General features: G+C 38.9%; 2 protein-coding genes across 4 annotated transcripts; one reads left to right on the top strand and one right to left on the bottom strand.

Moving 5' to 3' along the window:
* The first annotated feature begins 6 nt into the window (after positions 1-6).
* On the top strand, positions 7-6,950 carry LOC139620853 (glycerol-3-phosphate dehydrogenase [NAD(+)], cytoplasmic). Its single transcript, XM_071476806.1, has 8 exons — positions 7-301; positions 1,381-1,558; positions 1,857-1,997; positions 2,288-2,426; positions 2,970-3,082; positions 4,537-4,773; positions 5,765-5,871; positions 5,984-6,950. The coding sequence occupies exons 1-8, from the start codon at positions 90-92 to the stop codon at positions 6,078-6,080; spliced, it is 1,224 nt and encodes a 407-aa protein (XP_071332907.1). The 5' UTR covers positions 7-89; the 3' UTR covers positions 6,081-6,950.
* Positions 6,951-8,590: 1,640 nt separating this feature from the next.
* Positions 8,591-21,070, bottom strand: LOC139620850 (glucose-6-phosphate 1-dehydrogenase). 3 transcript variants are annotated; one of them, XM_071476802.1, is made up of 14 exons: positions 20,818-20,985; positions 18,289-18,378; positions 17,736-17,857; positions 14,984-15,021; positions 14,749-14,857; positions 13,682-13,899; positions 12,778-12,936; positions 12,246-12,371; positions 11,843-11,936; positions 11,024-11,210; positions 10,692-10,927; positions 10,115-10,191; positions 9,812-9,904; positions 8,591-9,726 (listed from the first exon to the last, which is right to left on the bottom strand). In XM_071476802.1, the coding sequence occupies exons 3-14, from the start codon at positions 17,850-17,852 to the stop codon at positions 9,636-9,638; spliced, it is 1,545 nt and encodes a 514-aa protein (XP_071332903.1). In that variant the 5' UTR covers positions 17,853-17,857; positions 18,289-18,378; positions 20,818-20,985; the 3' UTR covers positions 8,591-9,635. The 3 variants fall into 3 exon arrangements, with proteins under 3 accessions (XP_071332903.1, XP_071332901.1, XP_071332902.1); XM_071476800.1 differs by lacking the exons at positions 18,289-18,378; positions 20,818-20,985 and adding an exon at positions 21,033-21,070; XM_071476801.1 differs by lacking the exon at positions 18,289-18,378.
* Positions 21,071-21,212: the final 142 nt, after the last annotated feature.

Here is a 21,212-nt window from a genome sequence, read left to right as displayed (position 1 = left end):
TCCAGACCATGGAGCACAAAACGCAGGGCTCACAGACTGACTTTTGTCCCATTTACTTTGAGTCTACTAACCTCTCGTCAGCTCCATGAATGACTGACCGCGCTTGGCCCCGTCCACAGTGGGCGGACCGGTGTCTCCCCTCGGAGAGGCCAATAAAATCAGCTTGCAGCTCGGTCCGTGTGTTGCGTAACCACACTGCAGGTCCACCGCGGCGACCGGTGCGGGTCCACCTCCACTCATCGGTTTACCTCTTCACAATGGCAGCTCCGAAGAAAGTCTGCATCGTCGGCTCTGGAAACTGGTGAGTTGATGTGTTAATGTGGGGGTGTTTAAACACGGCTAACTCTGGAGCGGGTTTCCATATGTGCAGGTCACAGATTGCCTCTCAACCCGGCGGAACCGCTGCTAGCCAGCGGCCGGCTAACGTTCAACTAGCCGCATTTCTCGTAGTAATGATGGAGAAGTTTTGGTTTTCTACCGTTTCGTTAGCTCGGACACACGTCGGTAAGAGTCACATGCTAAGAAATTGGCTGAGCGTACAGAAAACTGGCCACATGTCAGTCACGACTACTGGGATTTTGCGGCCATGCAGCCACAATGTGTAAGCGAAAAGAAATACTCTCATTAACGCCTCTGCAGTGGAAATCTGTTCATGTTGTTGTACAGCCAGCAACCCATCGACCATTACCTTGTTATCACTCAATATCCTTATGTGGAAAACATCATTTGAGGCCATGACTGAATTACTTGATTAAAGTCAGCATATAGCTTGAGTTCAACAACCTCAGAGAATTCATTCTGTTAGTTACAAACTATTTCTATACACACAGTGTTATATTTGTGTTTGCAGTAATTGTTGGAAAGAAATCAAGTTTAAAGGTTATGATTTTTTTATGCCGAATTGATGTGTTGGGCGGGAATACTAGGAAAATGCTTCAAAATTCTGCTTTACCCCTATGTAACGTTGGTGTTGGATAGACGTACCTAAAATCACAAGAGTTCTTAATAGAGTTTGGTGCATTGTTCTCCCCATTTCAAATGAACGCAGTATCATATCATCTGGTATCAGCCTGCTCAGAAAACTAGTGGGATGCTGATCACATCAGCGGTCACTTGATAGTAATAACTCAGTGATGTCTTTAACATCAAGGCAACTTATTTCAGGCACCTCGGCTTATCGTGGGTGGGTCTCTTCTGGAGCCCACACTGACAGTTTTCTTGCCTTGTTGCTTCTATTTTCACAGAAAATGTAGTGTGAATTTAACATGATTTTTACACACACACACACAAACACACACACACACACATACACACATATATATATATATATATATATATATATATAATAAATGCTTACCTTTTCGACTATTAACAATACAGGGGTTCTGCCATTGCCAAGATAGTGGGTGCCAATGCTGCTCAGAATTCCAAATTTGACGACACTGTAAAAATGTGGGTGTTTGAAGAGATGGTGAACGGGCGCAAACTAACTGAAATAATCAACACTGACCATGAAAATGTGAAGTACCTCCCTGGCCACAAGCTACCAGCAAATGTGGTAAGTGCTGTTGCTTTCTTGTCATCTAACAGTAGTTCAGTGTTCTGCCTGTTGCTTTAAGGTGTTTTGTAGTGCATGAGTTTCCTGTAGTCCCATTGCATTGGACACATCCTTGTCACCTTAAATAACTTCCTCCATAATAAATAGTTTGTCTTTTTTAATCGTGCCAATGATATATTAGTTTCCTGCAGATGTTCCCAAAGCAGGTTGAGCACTTAGATTAGTTGCATCAGAATTTAATGTATGTCATGACTCTTCATCACATCATCCTCATCATCATCTCTTTCCCTCGCCCCAGCTAGCCGTCCCAGACCTGGTGGAGGCCTCCGGTGATGCAGACATCTTGGTGTTTGTGATCCCACATCAGTTCGTTGGGAAAGTGTGTGACACCATTAAGGGCAAGATAAAGAGTGACGCACTGGGGATTTCCCTCATCAAGGTTTGATTCTGCTGTTATATATATATATATATATATATATATATATATATATATATATATATATATATATATATATATATTATTTATTTATTTATTTATTTATTTATATATATATATATTTTTTTTTTTTTTTTTTTTTTTTTTTTTCCCCACCGTTTGTCTCTGGCTCCAGTCTAAGACCTGGTTAAAGCAGCTGTAAACCAGTCATGCAGTGTGGTCTTTGACCAAAATACCAGCTTGGTCAGGCTTAATATGAATGCTCTGCTTGTGTTTGTTTTCTGTTCCACCAGGGTGTAGACGAGGGGCCTGATGGACTTAAACTCATCTCTGACGTGATCCAGGAGAAGCTCGGTATCACCATGAGTGTGTTGATGGGGGCCAACATTGCCAATGAGGTTGCTGATGAGAAGTTTTGTGAGACCACTATTGGTTAGTGTCATTACTGTGCCACATGCTTGAATGTGAGGGTTTGTTGCACTTGGATCGAGATTTAAAGTCACTATATGAAAGTTCAAGCCTTGAAACAGGAAGCATTTTTTAGTTCTGGAGTTTTGTGCATCGTCAGCATGGGGGTGAAGGTTTAATCTGCCTTGTAGCTGCTGTGTAAACGACAGAGTGGGCTGGTGCAGTTTGACATTTTCTTCACATCCTTGCGTGTATTACATAACAGCATGCCTCATGGGATTTGCTGTCTGTGTGTGTATAAAGCAAGAGAGCACTAACCTGTTTTGACGGGATCAGTATTAGTTGGATCACAGCTGACAAATGTAACTTATTTAAAGGATTTGGTGTATTCCAGCTGCACTCTAAAAGGTGATTAGTCAGTGTATTTTCTTTCTTTTTTTTTTTTTTTTAACCATGAGTCATGATAAAAAAAATTAATCTGTTCATATTTGAATGAAGGTCACTGGCAATACAAGTCATCTTGTGAAGATGCTCAAAGGTAAACCAGGTTCTTTGTTCTGCCTCCAGGATGTAAGAATAAAAACCACGGTGCTCTCCTAAAGGAACTCATGCAGACCAGCAACTTCCGAGTCACTGTAGTAGAGGAGTATGATGTGGTGGAAATCTGTGGAGCCCTGAAGGTGAGTTTTCACTACAAAGCACAGCTACATGCAGACAAAGAGGGACCCAGCCTGCAACGTCTAAAATTTCACATGAGCATGAATAACGACACATTTCTCTGTCAAGTTTGTTTTGAAATACTAAAACTGATTATGCTGTGAGATAAAGGTCACTGTGAAGGTAAAAATGGACCAAGGCTGTAAAATCTTCCATTGCAGTTTGCTCACATTACCATGATGCAACATGGGAAATGGTTCATCTGCAGCTCTGTCTTTGTACATGAAGCAAAGTCAGACAAAAATCAGTGCACACTTACATTGCACCACTGCAGTCCTCTCACTGTGATGTATCCGTGTGAAGGTGGTCACAAACTACTTTATTAAATACACAAGATTATGCTGCCTTTGAAGGAATGCTGACAAATCTCAGAAAGTGACATGTAGTTTTGCTTCGAAGCAGCAACACTGGCTGACTCAGTCTGCCCCAGGGATACATGTCCATCTCCAAAGGTTTAATAAAACATAAAACAGTGTACTCACATTATTTAAAGGCACACTATGAATTTTTTTGAGTTTATACAGCTGTAAAAGGAGTCAAGTTTGCATCTGCCTCATCAATCAAAGTGCTGCCATTTATCCAGCCCAGTATTTACAGATTGACATTTAATTTGGCGTGTATGTTGACGGACTGTTTTTGTAAAGATTTTATCTTACGAGTGAAAAGCTATTAGACATTTATCATCTCACAGACGTCATATACTTTATTAAACATTTACATTACTGATGTAACTTGTTCCTAATGTCTGTGTACCAAACTACATCTGAAACACTCAGTGGATTTATAGATTAGCTGCTTTTCTCATCTTTTTTATCTTTGTAAAGTGGATATTTTTAAGTTTATTTATGTTCTTGATTAATCGTTTGGTCTGTGAAACATCAGAAAATCGCAATACCCTAGAGCACAGGTGACATCATCAGATGTAGTGTTTAATCCAACACCAAAAAAAAAAAAAAAAAAATTACTCCCGTTTGAGAACCTGAAACCATCTGATTTGGGGGATTTTTGGATCAATATCTATAAATACATGCCAATAAATTTTCTTTCAATCAATTAATCGATAAAGCAACTAACTGTTGCACCTTTACCTTGGGTTACCTTTTATACTTCATTGATATTTGTCCAGTTTACCATTCGATATTAACAGGATTGAATATATACAGCACACCTGGGAACTGCAGAGCCTTTAGAAGCCCTGATGTGAGGCACTAAGATTAATGCTCTAGATCTCAGGATGTTATTAGAAAGCTGAGCTCATTAAATTGTTCATTGTCACCCAAGTTAATTTATTGATTAGACACTATTGTTGTCACTATTCTCCTGGTAGTCTACATCTTTTCCAAAGCATTCAGGTGTGTCTTCAGCTCTTGTACGTCCAATCTTTGCTCATGTCTTTTCTCCTTGTCCGTCCTTTTAGAACATTGTTGCGGTCGGGGCAGGTTTCTGTGATGGTCTGGGCTTTGGGGACAACACCAAGGCAGCAGTGATCAGACTGGGCCTGATGGAGATGATTGCCTTCGCCCGCATTTTCTGCACTGCCGGACCTGTGTCCTCTGCCACCTTCCTGGAGAGCTGCGGTGTGGCCGACCTCATCACTACCTGCTACGGCGGCCGTAACCGCAAAGTAGCCGAAGCTTTTGTGAAGACGGGAAAGGTGAGAATTTTTTATTTTATTTTTTTTTTTGTTACCACTTTTGAGTAATGTATAATGTCTTTTGATATTAATGTAAAAGTATACTGTGCACTGGGGTACAATATCTTATATACTGTATAGTTAAAAAAGAGGTAGACCAGGTCGCCTAACTCTTTAGCTGATGGTTCACATAAGCTTTATTGATGAGCCAAAACACATAGAAAACACAGAACATTATAAGAGCTAAGAAGGAAAACAAAAATAAAAACATTACCATCTTTAAACATCCTAATGGAATATGTCGCTACAGCCTTTCAGTAATATTCAAGCGCAAACTTTTCAAGTCTGTCTTAGCACAGTATTCAGTTGTCTACATGAACATTAAAGTAGGTTTTGCTCGCTGTAAAAATTCCTCTTCATACTAGCCCTTAAGAAATCTCTTCATTGTAAATGATTGGAGACACAGTCTTTTTACTACAGAATTTTGTCTTGTACATATATGCAGCTGACTATTGTTTGCATTCTTCATCTCTGCGGTGTCAGCAGAACGGGAAGTAATGTGGGAGCATGGGGTGTTCTGAGCTTGATTCGTCAAAACTGCTAAGCTGCAATGAAAGAAAAGTGTTAAACATAACATCGTTTCAGACACTGTGGATGCACAACCTGTCTCCAACAATCAGGAGCTGTCAGTACTTTGTCTACACAGCCTTTGTTTTTATCTCCTTAGCACAGCTTAGTTGCTACTCTGTGCCTGCAACATGACATAGTCAACAAAATAACAAAACTGTTTCAATATTAGCTATGGGTAGCTGTGTCCAGCAGCTCCTCTAAACTTTTACCTGAGGTAAAGCCACAGTTACATCAGGATACCAAGGTTCAAAAAGAGATGTTTATACTTCAGATTTACAATTTGGTCCTCAAGTATGTCAGTGGTGGAAGTTTGTCTTCTTTTCTGTTTAGTTCACAGTTCTGCTACTTCTGTCATGTTTATTTTATTTCTTCCCTTGCTCAGTCCGTTGAGGATCTGGAGAAAGAGATGCTGAATGGTCAGAAGCTGCAGGGACCAGCAACAGCAGCTGAGGTTTATCTCATCCTCAAGCACAAAAACCTCATTGACAAGTAAGTTGAGCAGCAGCACATCACTCAGAGTCATGTCACTGGATAGAAAGGACACCAATCCAGTATTTTTTATTTTTTTTTTGGCACTCAACAATACCTCCTCTTCCTCCAGGTTCCCACTGTTCAATGCAGTGTATCAGATCTGCTACCAGGGTCATCCAGTCACAGAGTTCATAAGCTGTTTGCAGAACCACCCAGAGCACATGTGAAAAAAAAAAAACAATCTGACCAAGTGCCTTCTAAATGGAGAACATTACCACTTTTCATCTGTTACCCGTCAGAAATAGGTGGAGGATGACCCGACACTCCACAGCTGTCATGCAACTAAACGTCTCCAGCCAGTGGGTGGAATTTATGTTCACTCATTGGAGAGGTTGCATAACATTTGTGAGCGTTCAACCACTTTGTCCTTAACATTCAGTTTCTGACATCTTTTTAAGTGCTTTCTGTCATTTCCTGATGCACACTGAAACTTGAAGGACAGTTATTGCAAGTGTGTGATGGTCCAATAGCTCTTTTTTTGCCTGAGATATATTTTTTTTTTTAGAGCCAGATGAAATCTGAATGCATGATGTTAGTTTTTAGACAACAGCCAAATTGCAACACTAATATAGAAATCCAGACTTAACTGGCTATTATACTTCAGTTGAAAACATGAAAGTTGACTTTTATCTTTGTCAACACTTAAATGCCATTGAGTTACTAACATATATTTGCACAATGTTTATATGGCACAACATCATGCATTCAGATTTTCACGAGGGCCAGCCACTCAGGGCAAAGACCTATTGACAGCCTTCTGTAGAGGGATGTATCCTCATCTAACATTTATGTTGCCGTCCAGTGAATGCTGTGTCCATAACAGTTATTTAATTATAGATGTGATGCCTAACATTGTGATGTCTTTCTGTGCTCCAAACTTACATAATCACAATTCACTATATTTCTGTCTTGTACTGTATTAACATCCTGTCAATCGCACAGCAACTGTTTTTAACATAACAATGCAAGTGCCTTAGAATGCACAGTTGCTAAATCTTGTTGTTTAAATCTTTTTTTTTTTTTTTTTTTTTTTTTTTTTTGGTCAAACCAAAGACTGAACTACTAAACATCCGCCCACTACGCCATTTGTGACTGATCCTGCCTGACCCCGTTTTCACTCAGTTATGGCTAATGCGTGTTGCAGATTATGTCAACATTTGTCTGTGAATAAATTAATTCTCTCATCACATCATTGCTGGAATTTTATTTTTTATTTTTTCATTTTTCACTCTCACATTAGAAAGGCGATTATCTCTATTTTAATGAGACAGCATCACAGTGGGAATCTTGGAAGAAATACTTCCAGAATATTGTTTTTAAAGAGTAAATCGCTGATTCACTGCACATTGCCTCTAAAATTATGACATATATAGTTTGAAACATGTATATATTTTTTTCTGATTCTGATTTTTTTTCCCACTTTTTTGCTAAAGCTTTAAAGGTTCCCTGTGGAGTTTTTGACTGCTAGTAACACTACGGGGCTATTTTTCTTTGAGTGGGTTCCTGTGTTGTCCTGCCAATTGATTGAGAATATTCTGCCAATCTGATAAGGTGTGCTGTATTGTGCCAGCAAAGGCAGTGAAGGAGACTGATAATAAACATGGTTGTAAACAATGCTGGATATAAAATACTAAAAAAAGAGCAAACATTTGAGGAAGGAAATCTGTTCAACAAGGTTGTTCGACTTCAACAATAAACACAATGCATTTTGATAAGTAACACTGGATGTAAAGAGAACTTTACACAGGGCACCTTTAATGCTGCACTTCACTACTAATGTGTATGAGGCAATTAAAACCTTGAATGAAGATGGCGTGATAAAGGACAAAACTGATTCTGCACTTCTATGAAAACTAAGGACTGCAGCTATAAGAGGATGAAATGAAAGATTAAATATGACAAAAGTTGTCTTACCCAAAATAGTTAACTTGAAACTGACTTAAAATGAACACATTTATTGATCTAATGTTAACCAATACTGTTTTCCCTTATTCAGAGGATGAGAATTAAATAAATGGAAGATAATTATTGCTTTAATATGATTTCTGTGTGTAATCCTGTTACTAATGTGCATGGAATGGCATGTACAAAACTTTAGCTGCACATAATGGTCTTTTACATCAGCTTCACTGTGTAATCACAGCAGTACAGTGGATGTTATTTAGACCACTTTAGGCAGGTGTTTATCTGTGGACAGATTTTGATCCTGTGATTGTGGCACAACCATGGAAGATACAGTCACAAATCGAAAATGGATGTGATCTGAGTACTCAGGTAATGTAGTAACTAATACTAGGGTACTCATGTAATAATGTGTTAATGAATACTGAGTACTCATGGGTCAGAATGTCAATATATTGACCAGCGTCGCAGCTGGTGTGATCCCATAGCAAGATGGTCTGTTTGCCCCTGCTTCAGGTCTTCATGCTACCTTAAGCTCCGTGCCTTCTCTAGCTTTATGTTTAGCCAACAGAAAGTGGTATCAATCATTTAACTCTCCATCAATAAAAAAAATTGATGTATTTCCAACACGGATGAAGTGTAGCAATCAAGATTTTCATTTAAATGTACAAGTCAGATTAAAATAGCTTCTCTAGCCATATATCTATTAACACATCACTTAGTGGCTTCAGTGGAACAGTAAAAAACCACCAGTACCACAAAACATGAAACACACTAACAGAAGCAAAACTACTTTATTACAAGTTGTGGAAATGTAGCTAGCTTTACATGAGTGTGCAGTTAATAGCAGTATACAGCTCTTCATTACAAAGACATTCACTGTTGACCTGTGGCAGACACTGCTGCTGTTTGGATATTTTGAAATATGAAATAACAACTTAAATAAACCTCAAAAAATGTAAACAAAAAGGAAATTAAGCTCAGAGAGAGGCTTCTAAACAAGAAAAAGAGCTCACTTTGCTCGTCCAGAAGGACACTTAAGACTATTCCAGTATGAATGCTTTGAAGCGAAACTGCCTGCATTGCCCTTTATAAACCCCAGAGTCTATTTATATTCAACAGCCACTATGTCCTTGGTCCCAGGCAGAAGATGAAAAAAAGAGTATGGAATTTTAAAAATTTTCACTAAGCATGATTAATAAATGTCAAAGCATAAAGGTATTGCAATCACAATGGTTATTAGAGTGTCAGCTGGTGGACAATCATTCCTGTTCCTAGTCTCTGCTGTCTTCAGTTACCGTCTTTGGTACTGTGCAGCACTCCTGGGAGAGCATGACTCAGCTGAGTGTTTTGTTGATGCTCTGCTCTGTTCTCTTAACAGTTATTCCATTTACCATCCTCACAAATTTAAGACCTAATTCAAAAGGAGACAGGGACATGGAGCCAGTTCAGACAGTTATTTTGTTCACAAAAATATCCTGGTTCAAATTTTTTTTTTGTTCCTTCTCCAACTGACTTGGTCCCAACTCTAAATTTAAATGAGGAAAGCTGCTGTAAATGTCGGGAAAAGTAACTGATGAAAGCCTTGATTCATGATACTCTTTTGAATGTCTGATGAACTGGCTCCATGGAATAACTGCTATACCTGAGAAATACTTTTTTTTAATATCTTCTTTCTTTGATGCTACTGTGATGGATCCACACAGTGGAAACACTGCTTTCTTCAAAGACAATCCAGTATTGGAATATGACATGGCTCACTTATCCCGCTGCACCCCTCCCACTATCCTACCTCTACTCCTCCCTCATCTCATCACGATTCACAGTCTATGTGGGTTGACCCATCTGTAAGTGCCTTCATAGCGAAATCCAACTCTCTTTGCAAGGTCATCCGCTTCTGTTGGGCCACGGCTGAAAGAAAAGAAAACAATCGCATTCAACACGACTGAATTCCTCATCCAGTTAAAAGCATAGTATAATGAACAACCTGTCCTACCTTCCATATTTGTATGGAATAGGATTTGGCTTCTCTCCGTCTATCTGATGAAGGAGAGGCGTGAAGATCCTCCAAGCTTCCCGTAGTTCATCGCTGCAAAAACAAACCATTCAACATTTAGTGAAGGTTGAACAGACAGACCTATGATTCTGCCATACTGAGGTAGAGAAAAGATGCACCATGGCGCCATCTTGTGTTCAGAACTATTACTTGATCTGAAGCTTGCAACATATCATTACAAAAGACAGGTTTAGTTTCCAGGGAGTAAGATGAGACAACAGTAGTGGGAAAACAAAGACGGACCTGCGTACAAAGTGCATCTGACTCCCACAGAAGACATCCAGGATGAGACGTTCGTAAGCGTCTGGAAGCTTCACGTCCTGAAAACAAGACATGAGTTTTTATTCTCTACTTCTTCAATTAGAAAAACTGTAGAAAAACATAACATGCAATGTAGATAACTTTGTTAGTGTTCTTTGTCCTGTTTCTTTAAGTCAGTGCCTGTAGTAAGGGTTTTCTTTAGAGCTGACCTGATCAGTCGACAGGTAATCCATTAAGCGTAATTGGCAACTATATTGCTGACTCAAGCTCCACAAATGTGAGGACTAAACTCTTTTCTTTGTCTTATATGATAGTAAACGGAATATCTTTGGCTTTTGAACAGATGGTTGGATAAAAGCAACAATATGAATACATCAAACAGAGCTCTGGAAAATTATTGTAGGCGTTTTTTGTTACTTTCCAAAATTATTTATAGCAAAAGATTAATTCAGAAAATAACTGACATTAATTGATGATAAAATAAGTATCAGCCCGAGTCTGCTTTTCATTTGAAGTACGTACATGAAGTGCAGAATGCAATAAATCAACTTGAACATGCCTTGTATCTACTCTTGTAGGTCAGGTCCAGCTCAGTTTCCTCAGGGCTGAAGTAAACGCCGGGTTTCTTGCTCATCATCTTGGCGTAGACGGCCTCGTTCGGCTGCACACGCACCACTAGTTCATTCCTGCGACACTGATTCCCAAAAATGTCTCCTGGGACATCTGTGAACTGCAGCCGTACCTCAGCTTTCCTCTCATTCAGAGCTTTTCCACAGCGAAGGATGAAAGGAACGCCTGAGGAGGAGGAATTTCAAGTTGATGCATCATGAAAAAACAGGAAAGTGCGACATTTGTTGTATTTGCTTTGGAAGAGTTTTGTTTGATGTTTACCATCCCAGCGTTCATTGTGCACATAGAGCACAGCGGAGGCGAAGGTGGCCTGCGTTGATCCTTTAGGAACTGTGGGATCATCAAGGTAGCCCAGTTTGGCATCTCCCTCACCTTCTGGATCCCCGGCATACTGACCCAGCACCACATCTGACATGGACACTGGAGTGATGCACTTCAGCACCTTCACCTACAATGTTTTCACATATACCGTAAAGTGAGGTGAAGTATTTTTAAATGCCAGTACTTAAATAATGGCTGAATCAAATAGAGGCTGGTGGTGTGATCAGAATAAACAACAGGATTTCCCTGTAGCCTTCTACAACAGCTCACTCACTATACTGAGTATAATATACATCTGCAGCTCTAATTGTGTTTTTTTTTTTTTTACAATACTATTCTCTTGATTGATGTTAAGCCACTGTCAACAAAACTCAACACTTTCTGATATTTTTTCCTACATTAAAAACCTACCTATCAAGAAAATGCTGCAAGACTTTTAATGGGAAAATTCAGTGTTTCATTCATGGTAGCTAAACATTAGTGAGGTAAAAAGGCAAATCATTAACACTTGCCAAACTTATGGATTTAGTGCTATTAAACTAAATTCGACAGGACAACAGGTAAAGATGGAGGACACTTGGAGTTTGCATGAACTGTGGAACTGGGGGAATTTAAGTAAATCCCTTCTGTGTCCATGTCCTGGTTCTCTCTGATACTGAGGTAAGTAAAGGCCTCCGCTACTATATTAGAATTTACTCTAAAATACTTATTGTCTTCATATCTGGCGCGTTGGGGGTGGTGTTGAGTGTTTTTGGTCACCTTTTCATCCCTGACGTCATCAGAGCTGGTGGAGGCTGGTTTCTCCATGGCGACCAGGCAGAGCATCTGGAGCAAGTGGTTCTGCATGACATCGCTAATCATGACAAGGGGAACAGGTGGTAACACAAATGACAGAAAGGAGAATATGATGACTGCAATCATGTTAATTAAAACTGTAACTGATTGTGTACTGGTACTACTTCTCTGTATGGATTTTTAAAACAACACTCTGCCCCATGCATCATCAATAGGGTAGTAAGCTACTAATGATTATTTACCTTTCACAGGTAACACTGTATTTTAACCCCCCAATTTAGCATTTATAAACACTTAATAGTAGTGGTATTAAACTTATATTTAATTTATTTAATATTATACTACAAAGACAAACTTTTCCCCTCACCGGATGATGCCAAAGTCATCAAAGTAGCCTCCCCGTCCCTGAGTGCCAAATGGTTCTTTAAAGGTGAGGACAACACAGGCCACATTGTCCCTGTTCCAGATTGGTCCAAAGATTCGGTTCCCAAACCTGCAACAAACATAACATCATTGTTCTCTGCTCAGCAGCACGCAGCGCAAGGGACAGCTGTTCCTGACAACATGAATAAACATTTATCTTCTCTTTTGTCCGTTATTAGAGGCGAGTTTCTATTTACTTTGTATAATATTCACAGTTTTTCTAAACCCAAACCAGATGAAACTGAAGTGTTGCATGATTAAAGTTACCTTAACTCAACTGCAGAGGATTGTTTAATGGTGAAATTAAAGAACATCTCTCCTTCACATCTCTCATCCACACAAAGAATCCCAGAGGTCAGAGAGAATCTTCACCAGCAAACTAAATTTCATCTACAGAATTTGTTAATCTTAATCTTTAAAGGGCTAATATAAGCAGATAAAAAGAAAAGCTAATATATCTATTATGGTTTTCTTACCGGAGCACCATGAGGTTCTGCACCATTTCTTTGCCCAGATAGTGATCTATACGGTAGATCTGTTCTTCAGTGAAGAGGGAGGAGAGGTGAGTGGACAGCTCTTCAGAGCTCTGAAGGTCCCGTCCAAACGGCTTCTCTACAATTATCCTGTTCCAGCCTCTACACAACAAACATGCACAGCCACAGACACAAGAAAATGAACTTCTCAAGTCCTGTCCACTTTGCTTGATATTGTGCTCTTCTTCCCACACTCATCACCACAATGAGACATTAATGGGACACAAGGATCACAAGTAGATCACTGATGATAGTAGCAATTGAGGATCACTCCTCCTATAGGCCTACTGGTGGCAAAAACAGACAATGGAAGGAAAGGTTCTCTTTTAAGTGCCATATTAACTTAGTTAGCAGTTTATTACGCACACCTAGTTAAAACTAATGCAATCTAATACAACAGTCCTGAAATAAATCCAACCTTCATGAAAGTTATAGTTTTCAGTTTTTGTTAAAACTTTGGGATCATTTTGAAGGCTGCAGCTTGTGATGCTGTTGCCTTATACCAAGAGGTGTTTCTGTTATGTAGCCAGTCCTCACTGATGTAAATGGGTTGGAAAAAGTAATTGCACACACCTCTGAACCATAGCACGAGTGTTGTTGGTGGTACCTGTAGACCTGCCTTGTATGATGTAAAATCTATAATTATATTATAATTTATTTGAGGGTGTGCCATAAAATACAAGTTACCTCCTTAAAAAAAGTAAGCTTCACATAATACAGGTGGGGTATTGGCACATTGTACATTCAAATACGGCTGAACAGTACACCAATGGGCATCACTGAAGTCATGCAAAACAACAAGTAAAAAGTGTAACACAGTAACAGTCAGAGAAGTGTGTGCACTGACTTTGTGCTCATACAGTGGTGCTTGATGTTCTTGGTAACATCATGGTAGACGGTGGGTGGCAGGGCCAGGTAGAAGAGACGGTTTGCCTCAGGTCCTCCAGGCAGAGACAGGATGTGCGTGTTAAGTTTGGAGAAGGACCCCTCATCAGCATATTTCCCACTAATATACGTGTTCCTGCTGAAGAAGGCTGACAGCCGATCTGCTTCTGTATCCAACACCTGGGCCACAGGTTGACAACATTTATGCACGCATAGGTTTAACTAGGGTCCTTTAAAATTCATAACAAATTTTGTGAGGAAAAAAATGGAAATATTTAAAATATACATTGATAAACTTGTGGTTTAAATGGACTAATTCTATTTCTTCGAGATGATTTAGTATACACCTGCAATAACAGATTTTTATGGTCACTTGGTGGCAGCAGTTGCTTATTTATGCATCCAATAGTTACATAGCAACACTATCATTAATTTGGAGTTGTTTTTATGACCTCCTGATAAATGTATGTCCAGTATTCACCTTTCTTGTAGCTCTGTTTTTGGTCTCTACCAACTTCTAAGGAAAGGTGCACCAAGTTTCACATTGTCACTTTGTTTTCACAGTGTTATGATACATTGTTAACATAAAAATACTAAATTAAGGTAGGTAGGAAGTAAGAGGAGGAGAAAAGAAGGGGAGTAAAATTGGTGAGAGAGAGAGAGAATGGTGTAAGGGGGGCAGGACGATCAAAATGTCAAATACTAAAAGGGTAAAATGACAACAAGCAAATCTATAGCATTCACTTGTCTTATTGCACATAATAAAATAAATGATAAAATGTTAGAGAATTAATAAGGGCAAGACAAATTGGTTCTTAGTTTTAATTTGGAGGGGAATGGATACACGTCGGAAAAGTTAAGAGGGTGTACTTATTATCTTTTTTTTTTTATTATGCATTTGTGTACATTTTCTTTATTGCTCTCACCTTGTTCATTTATTTTCATATTTCTTGCTTTAAAAAGTTTTTATGTTTATGGCTACTATCAGCTGTAAATCACATTAGAAAAAGAATCTATCAAATGTTTTACCTTCAGGTATGGCATGCAGGAAGCTCGGATCGCATCTACTGTCAAATCAGAGCGAGCAAAGCCCACAAAATATGTCTGCTCAGGGAGGAGGCCGTCTCTGTACAACCACCTGGGAGAGAAAAAAAGAAATATATGGTTCATTACACCCAATTTCAGAGGCTCCACCCCAGTTTAGAGTAATGTCTTTCATCAGCTTCATGTAAAGGCCTTTCAGGGTGGTCAGAAGTTTGCTCACCAGAGAGTTGGGTAGATTTTCTTCTTAGCCAGGTCCCCCTACAGGTGGTGACACAAAATCAGAAACATAATTTCACAAAATTATATAGCTTATGTATGCTATTATTAACTGTTGATGCAGTGTTTGAGTTACTGTGCTGCTTATTTAAAAAACAGTGCACTATGGCAGAATCAGAATTATTTTCCACAACACAAAAGTCTCAAGATGCTGCAGTACTGCAGGTTGCACTGGCAACAGGTAAGTAGGTTGCTTTAGCTCATTTAAGAATTGCGCAACTTTGGTAATCTTTGTGGAAGCAAGTGCCACACACCAACTGACAATCTGGAGACAAAAGACTGTCCTGCTGCTGACTGAAATCATGCTGAAGAACCTGTTGTTTTAGTGCACTAACAGTAACAGCAAATGCATCACGCTCATCTTTAAGAACTGTTCAACAAGTTTCACAAGGCAAAACAAGGCCATTATTGTACAGTACACTAGATAAAGGCTGGGTATGCCAGTGTCAGACACTGACAGGAGGTACTCAGGAAATCCATCAATAGAAGATTCAATTGTGCCATGTACTAAGACATTAAAAGTCAGCTTAATTTAAATGAATTCCCATAGCAGTATACTGTTGGCCTAAATCACATACTGACATCTCCGGTTAAAACACTATTCTTCAGTTGGGAATTCCTCAACTCATAACCTTGCTACTTTGTTTAAGATTACGCGTGTAAAATAATAGCTGTAGATTAGAGGAACTGAACGTCTCTGTGGTCATTCATTGGAGCTGATCTGGAATGCACAATATCCTGCAACATTAGCAAACGACTAACTTGCTGCACTCAGCCACACCTCTCATATCATTAACAGAAATAACTGTTGATTTAGTAGCAGCAAGCAAATGTTTGAAAATGTGGCGTGACTAATACCGTATTCACTTGGTAATGAACATTAAAGGGCTATTAGGCTATACAAATAAAAAGTAGAATGTACCCTAATTTAAACAGCTGCAGCATCAAACTCAAGCATAAAACAAAACACAAATAATTTCACAAAGCCCAGACCAGCTCGACCCCTGACCTGCCTGTGTATCCCACTGAAAGAAAAATGCTGACAGCGAGTGACACTGCAAAAATCAGCAGCAGCGCCACTCCGCTCCCAAGAGCAAACAGTGCAAGAGAAACAAGGACACAACAAATGAATTAACAGATAAATTACTGTAGCCTGGCTCAATGTTCAAGAAAAGACTAAACCGAAATCATCGTTGTCAATCAATGTGTTTGCAACAGTTGTTGAAATAGTATCTTAAAAAATTTAAATGGATCCTTTGAAAAATAATTTTGCCAAAAAAAAAAAAAAAAAAAAAACATGTCTTGAGCAGGGAAAGCAAAACTGCTGCTAACAGAAAAAAGTTTGTGTGTTCTCACACATTCTCACAGACACCCCACACTTTTGTGTTGTCTGATCTTTAATGACAGAAACAATTTAACATTAAGGAAACACATTTGGATAAATTTAGAACAGACTGGAGCCCTAGTAGATGGAAATGCCTTAAACAGTTTTAGTTCCTGGAATCAACACCTGAATAGTATGAGGAAATAGGAAGCAGGAAAAAAAAAAGAAAATTCTCACTACTCAGAACTATACTACCTTATTTTTGGTCAGATTCATGGCCTGGTTTATTTTATTCTTTAAATCAGTTTTTCCAAATTCAAATTAAAATGTTAATTCTATAAAATTCAGTTTTATTCACACCAAGTCTGCATAATACAGCAAACAATCCAGATGCATTTGATTTTGTTAAATAAACAGAAAAACAATTCTGTATGCAACATGCTTATGGTCAGCAAAGAATAAAAATAAAAGAAAACAATAATTTTTTTTTAAATTACGTTAGCATTGGTGTTGGTCATTTTTACCTAACTATGAGTGTACTATTGAAATGATAAGCAAAGAGGAACCTTGAGGTATTCAGTGTCTCAATTCCAGGCTTTTGAAAGCTCGGATGGCTTGTCCTGCTTGTTTGCAGAAGCTCAGTGAAATCAGTTTCAACATTTCCCAAATCAGACCATGTGCAATTATTGCAGTACTTCTAAAGATTTCAACACACTTTCTTTGAAATTATGGCCCAAAAAAAAATCTTGCCTAACTTGGCTACACTAAATGTGTCTGACTATTAATGTGTGTGTTCTGATAGCGCTCTATCATAGAAAGTTATCAGAACACGCAGTGCATTGCAGATTGCTGTGTATGGCTGTGTAGCCATAGACCAGTCAAAGTGCCCATGTTGACCCCTGTCCACTGCTGAAAACACCAACAATGTTCAGAACTGCATTACAATGTGACCAAGGAGCAATGGAAGAAGGTGACCTGGTCTAATGAAGTTACTTCATTAGAGTAGAATAAGTTACTTTTACATCATGTGGACAACCAGGTGCATATGTGTAGTTTAACTGGGGAAGAGATGTCACCAGGATGCATCATGGGAAAAAGGCAAGCCAGCAGCAGTAATGTGTTGCTCTGGGTAATGTTCTGCTGGGAAACTAGGGGTCCTGGTATTCACATGGACGTTACTTTGACATGTACCACACACCTAAACATTGCTATAGACCAAGTTCACCCCTTCCAACACAGTAACTTCGGTACAATGAAGATTGCTCCAGACCATTAGCCCATCCATTTAATTTCACAACCTGCCTTACTACCTCTCATTTTTTCACTTTACTCAAACAATAAGTAGACCTTGACTGCCCTCCCCTGCTCTTACCGATGCTCCCATGATGATGAAGACGTGAACGTCAGACTGCCGAAATTCTTCATCTTCATGCAACTCCTTCCTCAGTTCCCCAAATACCTCGGAGCGAGAGAGGGGGATGCTGCTCATTTTCTCTAGAAAAGCAGATAAACAGAAAACCTAGTTTAAAAAAAGCCCCAATTTTCTAGTACATGTTAAACCAACCCTGCCAGAAGACAAACACAGGCTACTAAACTACCGTAGTATATTAAAAGTAGTATATTACCAACAGTAATATACTAGTTCCTCTAAGTCTGCATAGAAATTAGTGTTAAGTTCTAAACGTAATGGCTCGTGGGCAGATTGACATGTGTTGGAGAGACCCATTAGTGAGGCAGGAGTAAAAATGCAGAACAGTTTTATTTTTGTCTCATTTCTTTGTAAATTCCTTTTTACAAAGGAATGTCTGAGACTGGTTGGAGCTAGGGCACACACAACACGGCTAGGGTAAAAACAAAAAAAAAAAAAAAGAAGAAAGGGAAGAAGGTAGCCTATATAGCCTGCTGTTAAGGTAAAGTGATTACACCTGAGGGGTGTGTTTCCTTTCCAGACTGCAGTGCTTGTGTTGATCCGCTTGTGCCTGAAGTTTGGTCAGGTGACCTTCTGGTGGGTACTTCTGACAATTATGTAAAACACAAGTGTTCAAAAAATTACCCAACATCTGGCTGGTGGAGATACTGTCTTGCACACAACAAAAAAAAAAAAAAGACAGAAAGAGCAATGTACTGAAAAGTTAGCTTCTTAACCACAACTCATTTTTAACTAATGTCTAACCTTTTTAACTAATGTTTAACATTCTGTACAGTTTTTCCAGATTTGGAGAGGGTTAGCATTTCAGGCAGTCATTGATTTCCATGCATTTTGGTAGGATGAAAAAATCAGTTAGCAGCCAATTGAAGACCATAGTGGACTGTTGCCAGTGATTCAGTAAAAAGAAAAGTGTAAGGAGAAAATTTGTGAGTGCTCACCTAATATGGGAATTATTTTTTTGCTGCGGGCTGGCAGTGCAACGAGTAGAGCCTATGCTGCACTTTGTTTTGCATGAGCTGCCTATGGAAGCTTGGTTTGTATCCAAAGTTTGCATTCATGTTTGTCAATGTAATATTATAGTTGTGTACTAATGAAGTTTAGGTGATCAAGTGCAGATTTGAAAAGTCTGTACTGACACTGACCAAATATCTGCTGACTTGATGTTAACTGTATAAGAGTACAACAACTCAAGTAAGTTTGAAGTATGCAACAAGATTTTCATACCCTATGAAAATAAACTGAATAGTGCTGAAACAATTTGTTGATGAATGACATAGAGAACAAACAGAAAATAAATCCTCAGTCATTTTTCAAATCCATATGCATCATTGCAAATTTAATATATTTGGGTTTTGCACTAGTGGTTGAACAAAAAGAGCCAAAACAAGCCGATTTCACCTCAGAACTTTTCACCACTTTCTAAAACGTACACCAAACATCAGAAAAAACTCTGCCTCCATTTTTAATTTATTCTTTTAAAAAGATATTAGGCTATTTTAGTGCTGGATTGACTTGAATAACTGAGCAGGACAGAAAATTAATCTGCAACAATTTTGATATTCCACTGATCATTTTGAGTTTTCCTATGAAAAACACCAAAACTCTCCAGTTACAGCTCCTCAAATGTGAGTATTTGCTTTTTTCCATAGTCTTCTACGATGGCAAACTGAATGTCTTTGGGACATTCAAAACATCACATTAGGCTCTAGGAAACTGGGGTAGGTATGTTTCACTATTTTCTGACATTTTATAGACCAACTGATTCATTGATTAATTGACAAAACAACCCAACCCAATTGACAACCCAATGGATTGTCAATAGGAAGGAAATTAAAGTAGGAACAGTAGGAAATTAAAGATTAGCTTTTCAAAATACAGCAGCAATGTTTGAAAAATGGTTAGTTGTGATGTAAATGAGCTAAAACAGGCAAAAACCCAAACCACTTCCTTCTTTACTTCCCCCTTCAATATCCAACATTCAAAGAAAAGGAGGAGCATATTTGAGAGAAAGGACAAGCTTCAATTGTTTTTGAGTCATTTCAAATGAGCAAAATCAGGAAGTACTTGGTTTTTTTTTTTAATAAATGCACCGATGATTTCATAATCGCTGCAAGTGATGCAAGTCAGATGCAACTAGTGAGCATTTTCATTATCATGTACTCATTTTACTTCACTTTAATTAACACATGACCAGAGTCAGTGGAATTTGTTATACATACAGAATCTAGAAAAATGCACTGAGTACACATGACACTTTACACAATTACATATATTCTCAGTTTATCATTTGGTCTGTAAAACGCCAGAAAACAGGTAAAATGTCCATCATAATAATATAGAACACAAGCTGACACCATCTAAAGTTAAGTTTTGTCCAACTTTCTCCCACACATGAAAAATAATAATAATAATAATTAATCACTTATTTTAAAGAAAAAAAAAGTTGCTGATTAATTTTCTTCCAACAACGAACTGATTAATCAACCAATTATTGCAGCTCTACTCATATAACCATCTCAACACAAAAACACACACACACACACACATGTATGTGGATTTCTGTCAGATGGTCACCACCGCTCCCAGAAATAGCCTGAAACACACACAACAAACTATAATGATATTAGTCAAATCCTCCACCAAATCCCGTATTTAGAGGGCTAAACCTTACTGCAGATGAAGCTGGATACCTTCGGCTAACATGTAATGGGAACACGGGCTGACACTTTGCTGCTCCCTTCGTGGCTTCGGGGATAGTTAGCCACTAACACCCAGAAGGGAAAGAGCTCAGATTATCCTGCTAATAAAAAAAACTGAGCTCCACAGCTCTTTCTCGCCGGCTGCATGTATGTTGGGCTAATACCAAAACCGCTCAGTCATGAGCCCTTAGCCTCACATGCTGTTATGACAACATGACTTGACAGGCACCACATTGCTAGCTTACAACTGACAAGCTACAACATGCCACCAAAAAACAAAAAAACGGTGAAGTTACAGAAGAAGAAGAACAACAACGGCTACTCACAGGTCCGTTAACGAGATGATAACCTGGCAGATAAACCCCGACTGAACCCGGGCGACAGGACAAAGACTTTAAACACACTCACGCAAAACTACAGACAACAGTCGTAGCTGGTGGTGTGTGTGTGTGTGTGTGTGTGTGTGTGTGGGTCCTGCCTACTTCCCTGTTGAAGTGACAAAGCAGAATTGAGAGATTTTATTGGTTTAACAGAAACTCACCAGCGCTCGCTCGACTTCCCATCACAGTCGTGTCCAGTGACGTCACCGGGCCTGCAGGTGGGCGTGGCCTGAATTATTTCTGTGTGTGCCATATAATCGACACTGTCCGCTGCAAGGCTGCAGCCAGCAATCATTATCACCATCAAAAGCTCTGAGAGTTTGTTTTGTTTTTTAATCAGT

Source organism: Trachinotus anak, unplaced genomic scaffold (genome assembly GCF_046630095.1).
Source record: "Trachinotus anak isolate AG129_WGS33_773 ecotype Australia unplaced genomic scaffold, CSIRO_AGI_Tana_v1 ptg000004l, whole genome shotgun sequence".
Taxonomy (NCBI): domain Eukaryota; kingdom Metazoa; phylum Chordata; class Actinopteri; order Carangiformes; family Carangidae; genus Trachinotus; species Trachinotus anak.
The sequence above is the reverse complement of the archived record's forward strand: the minus strand, read 5'-3'. Positions and strand labels throughout refer to the sequence as shown.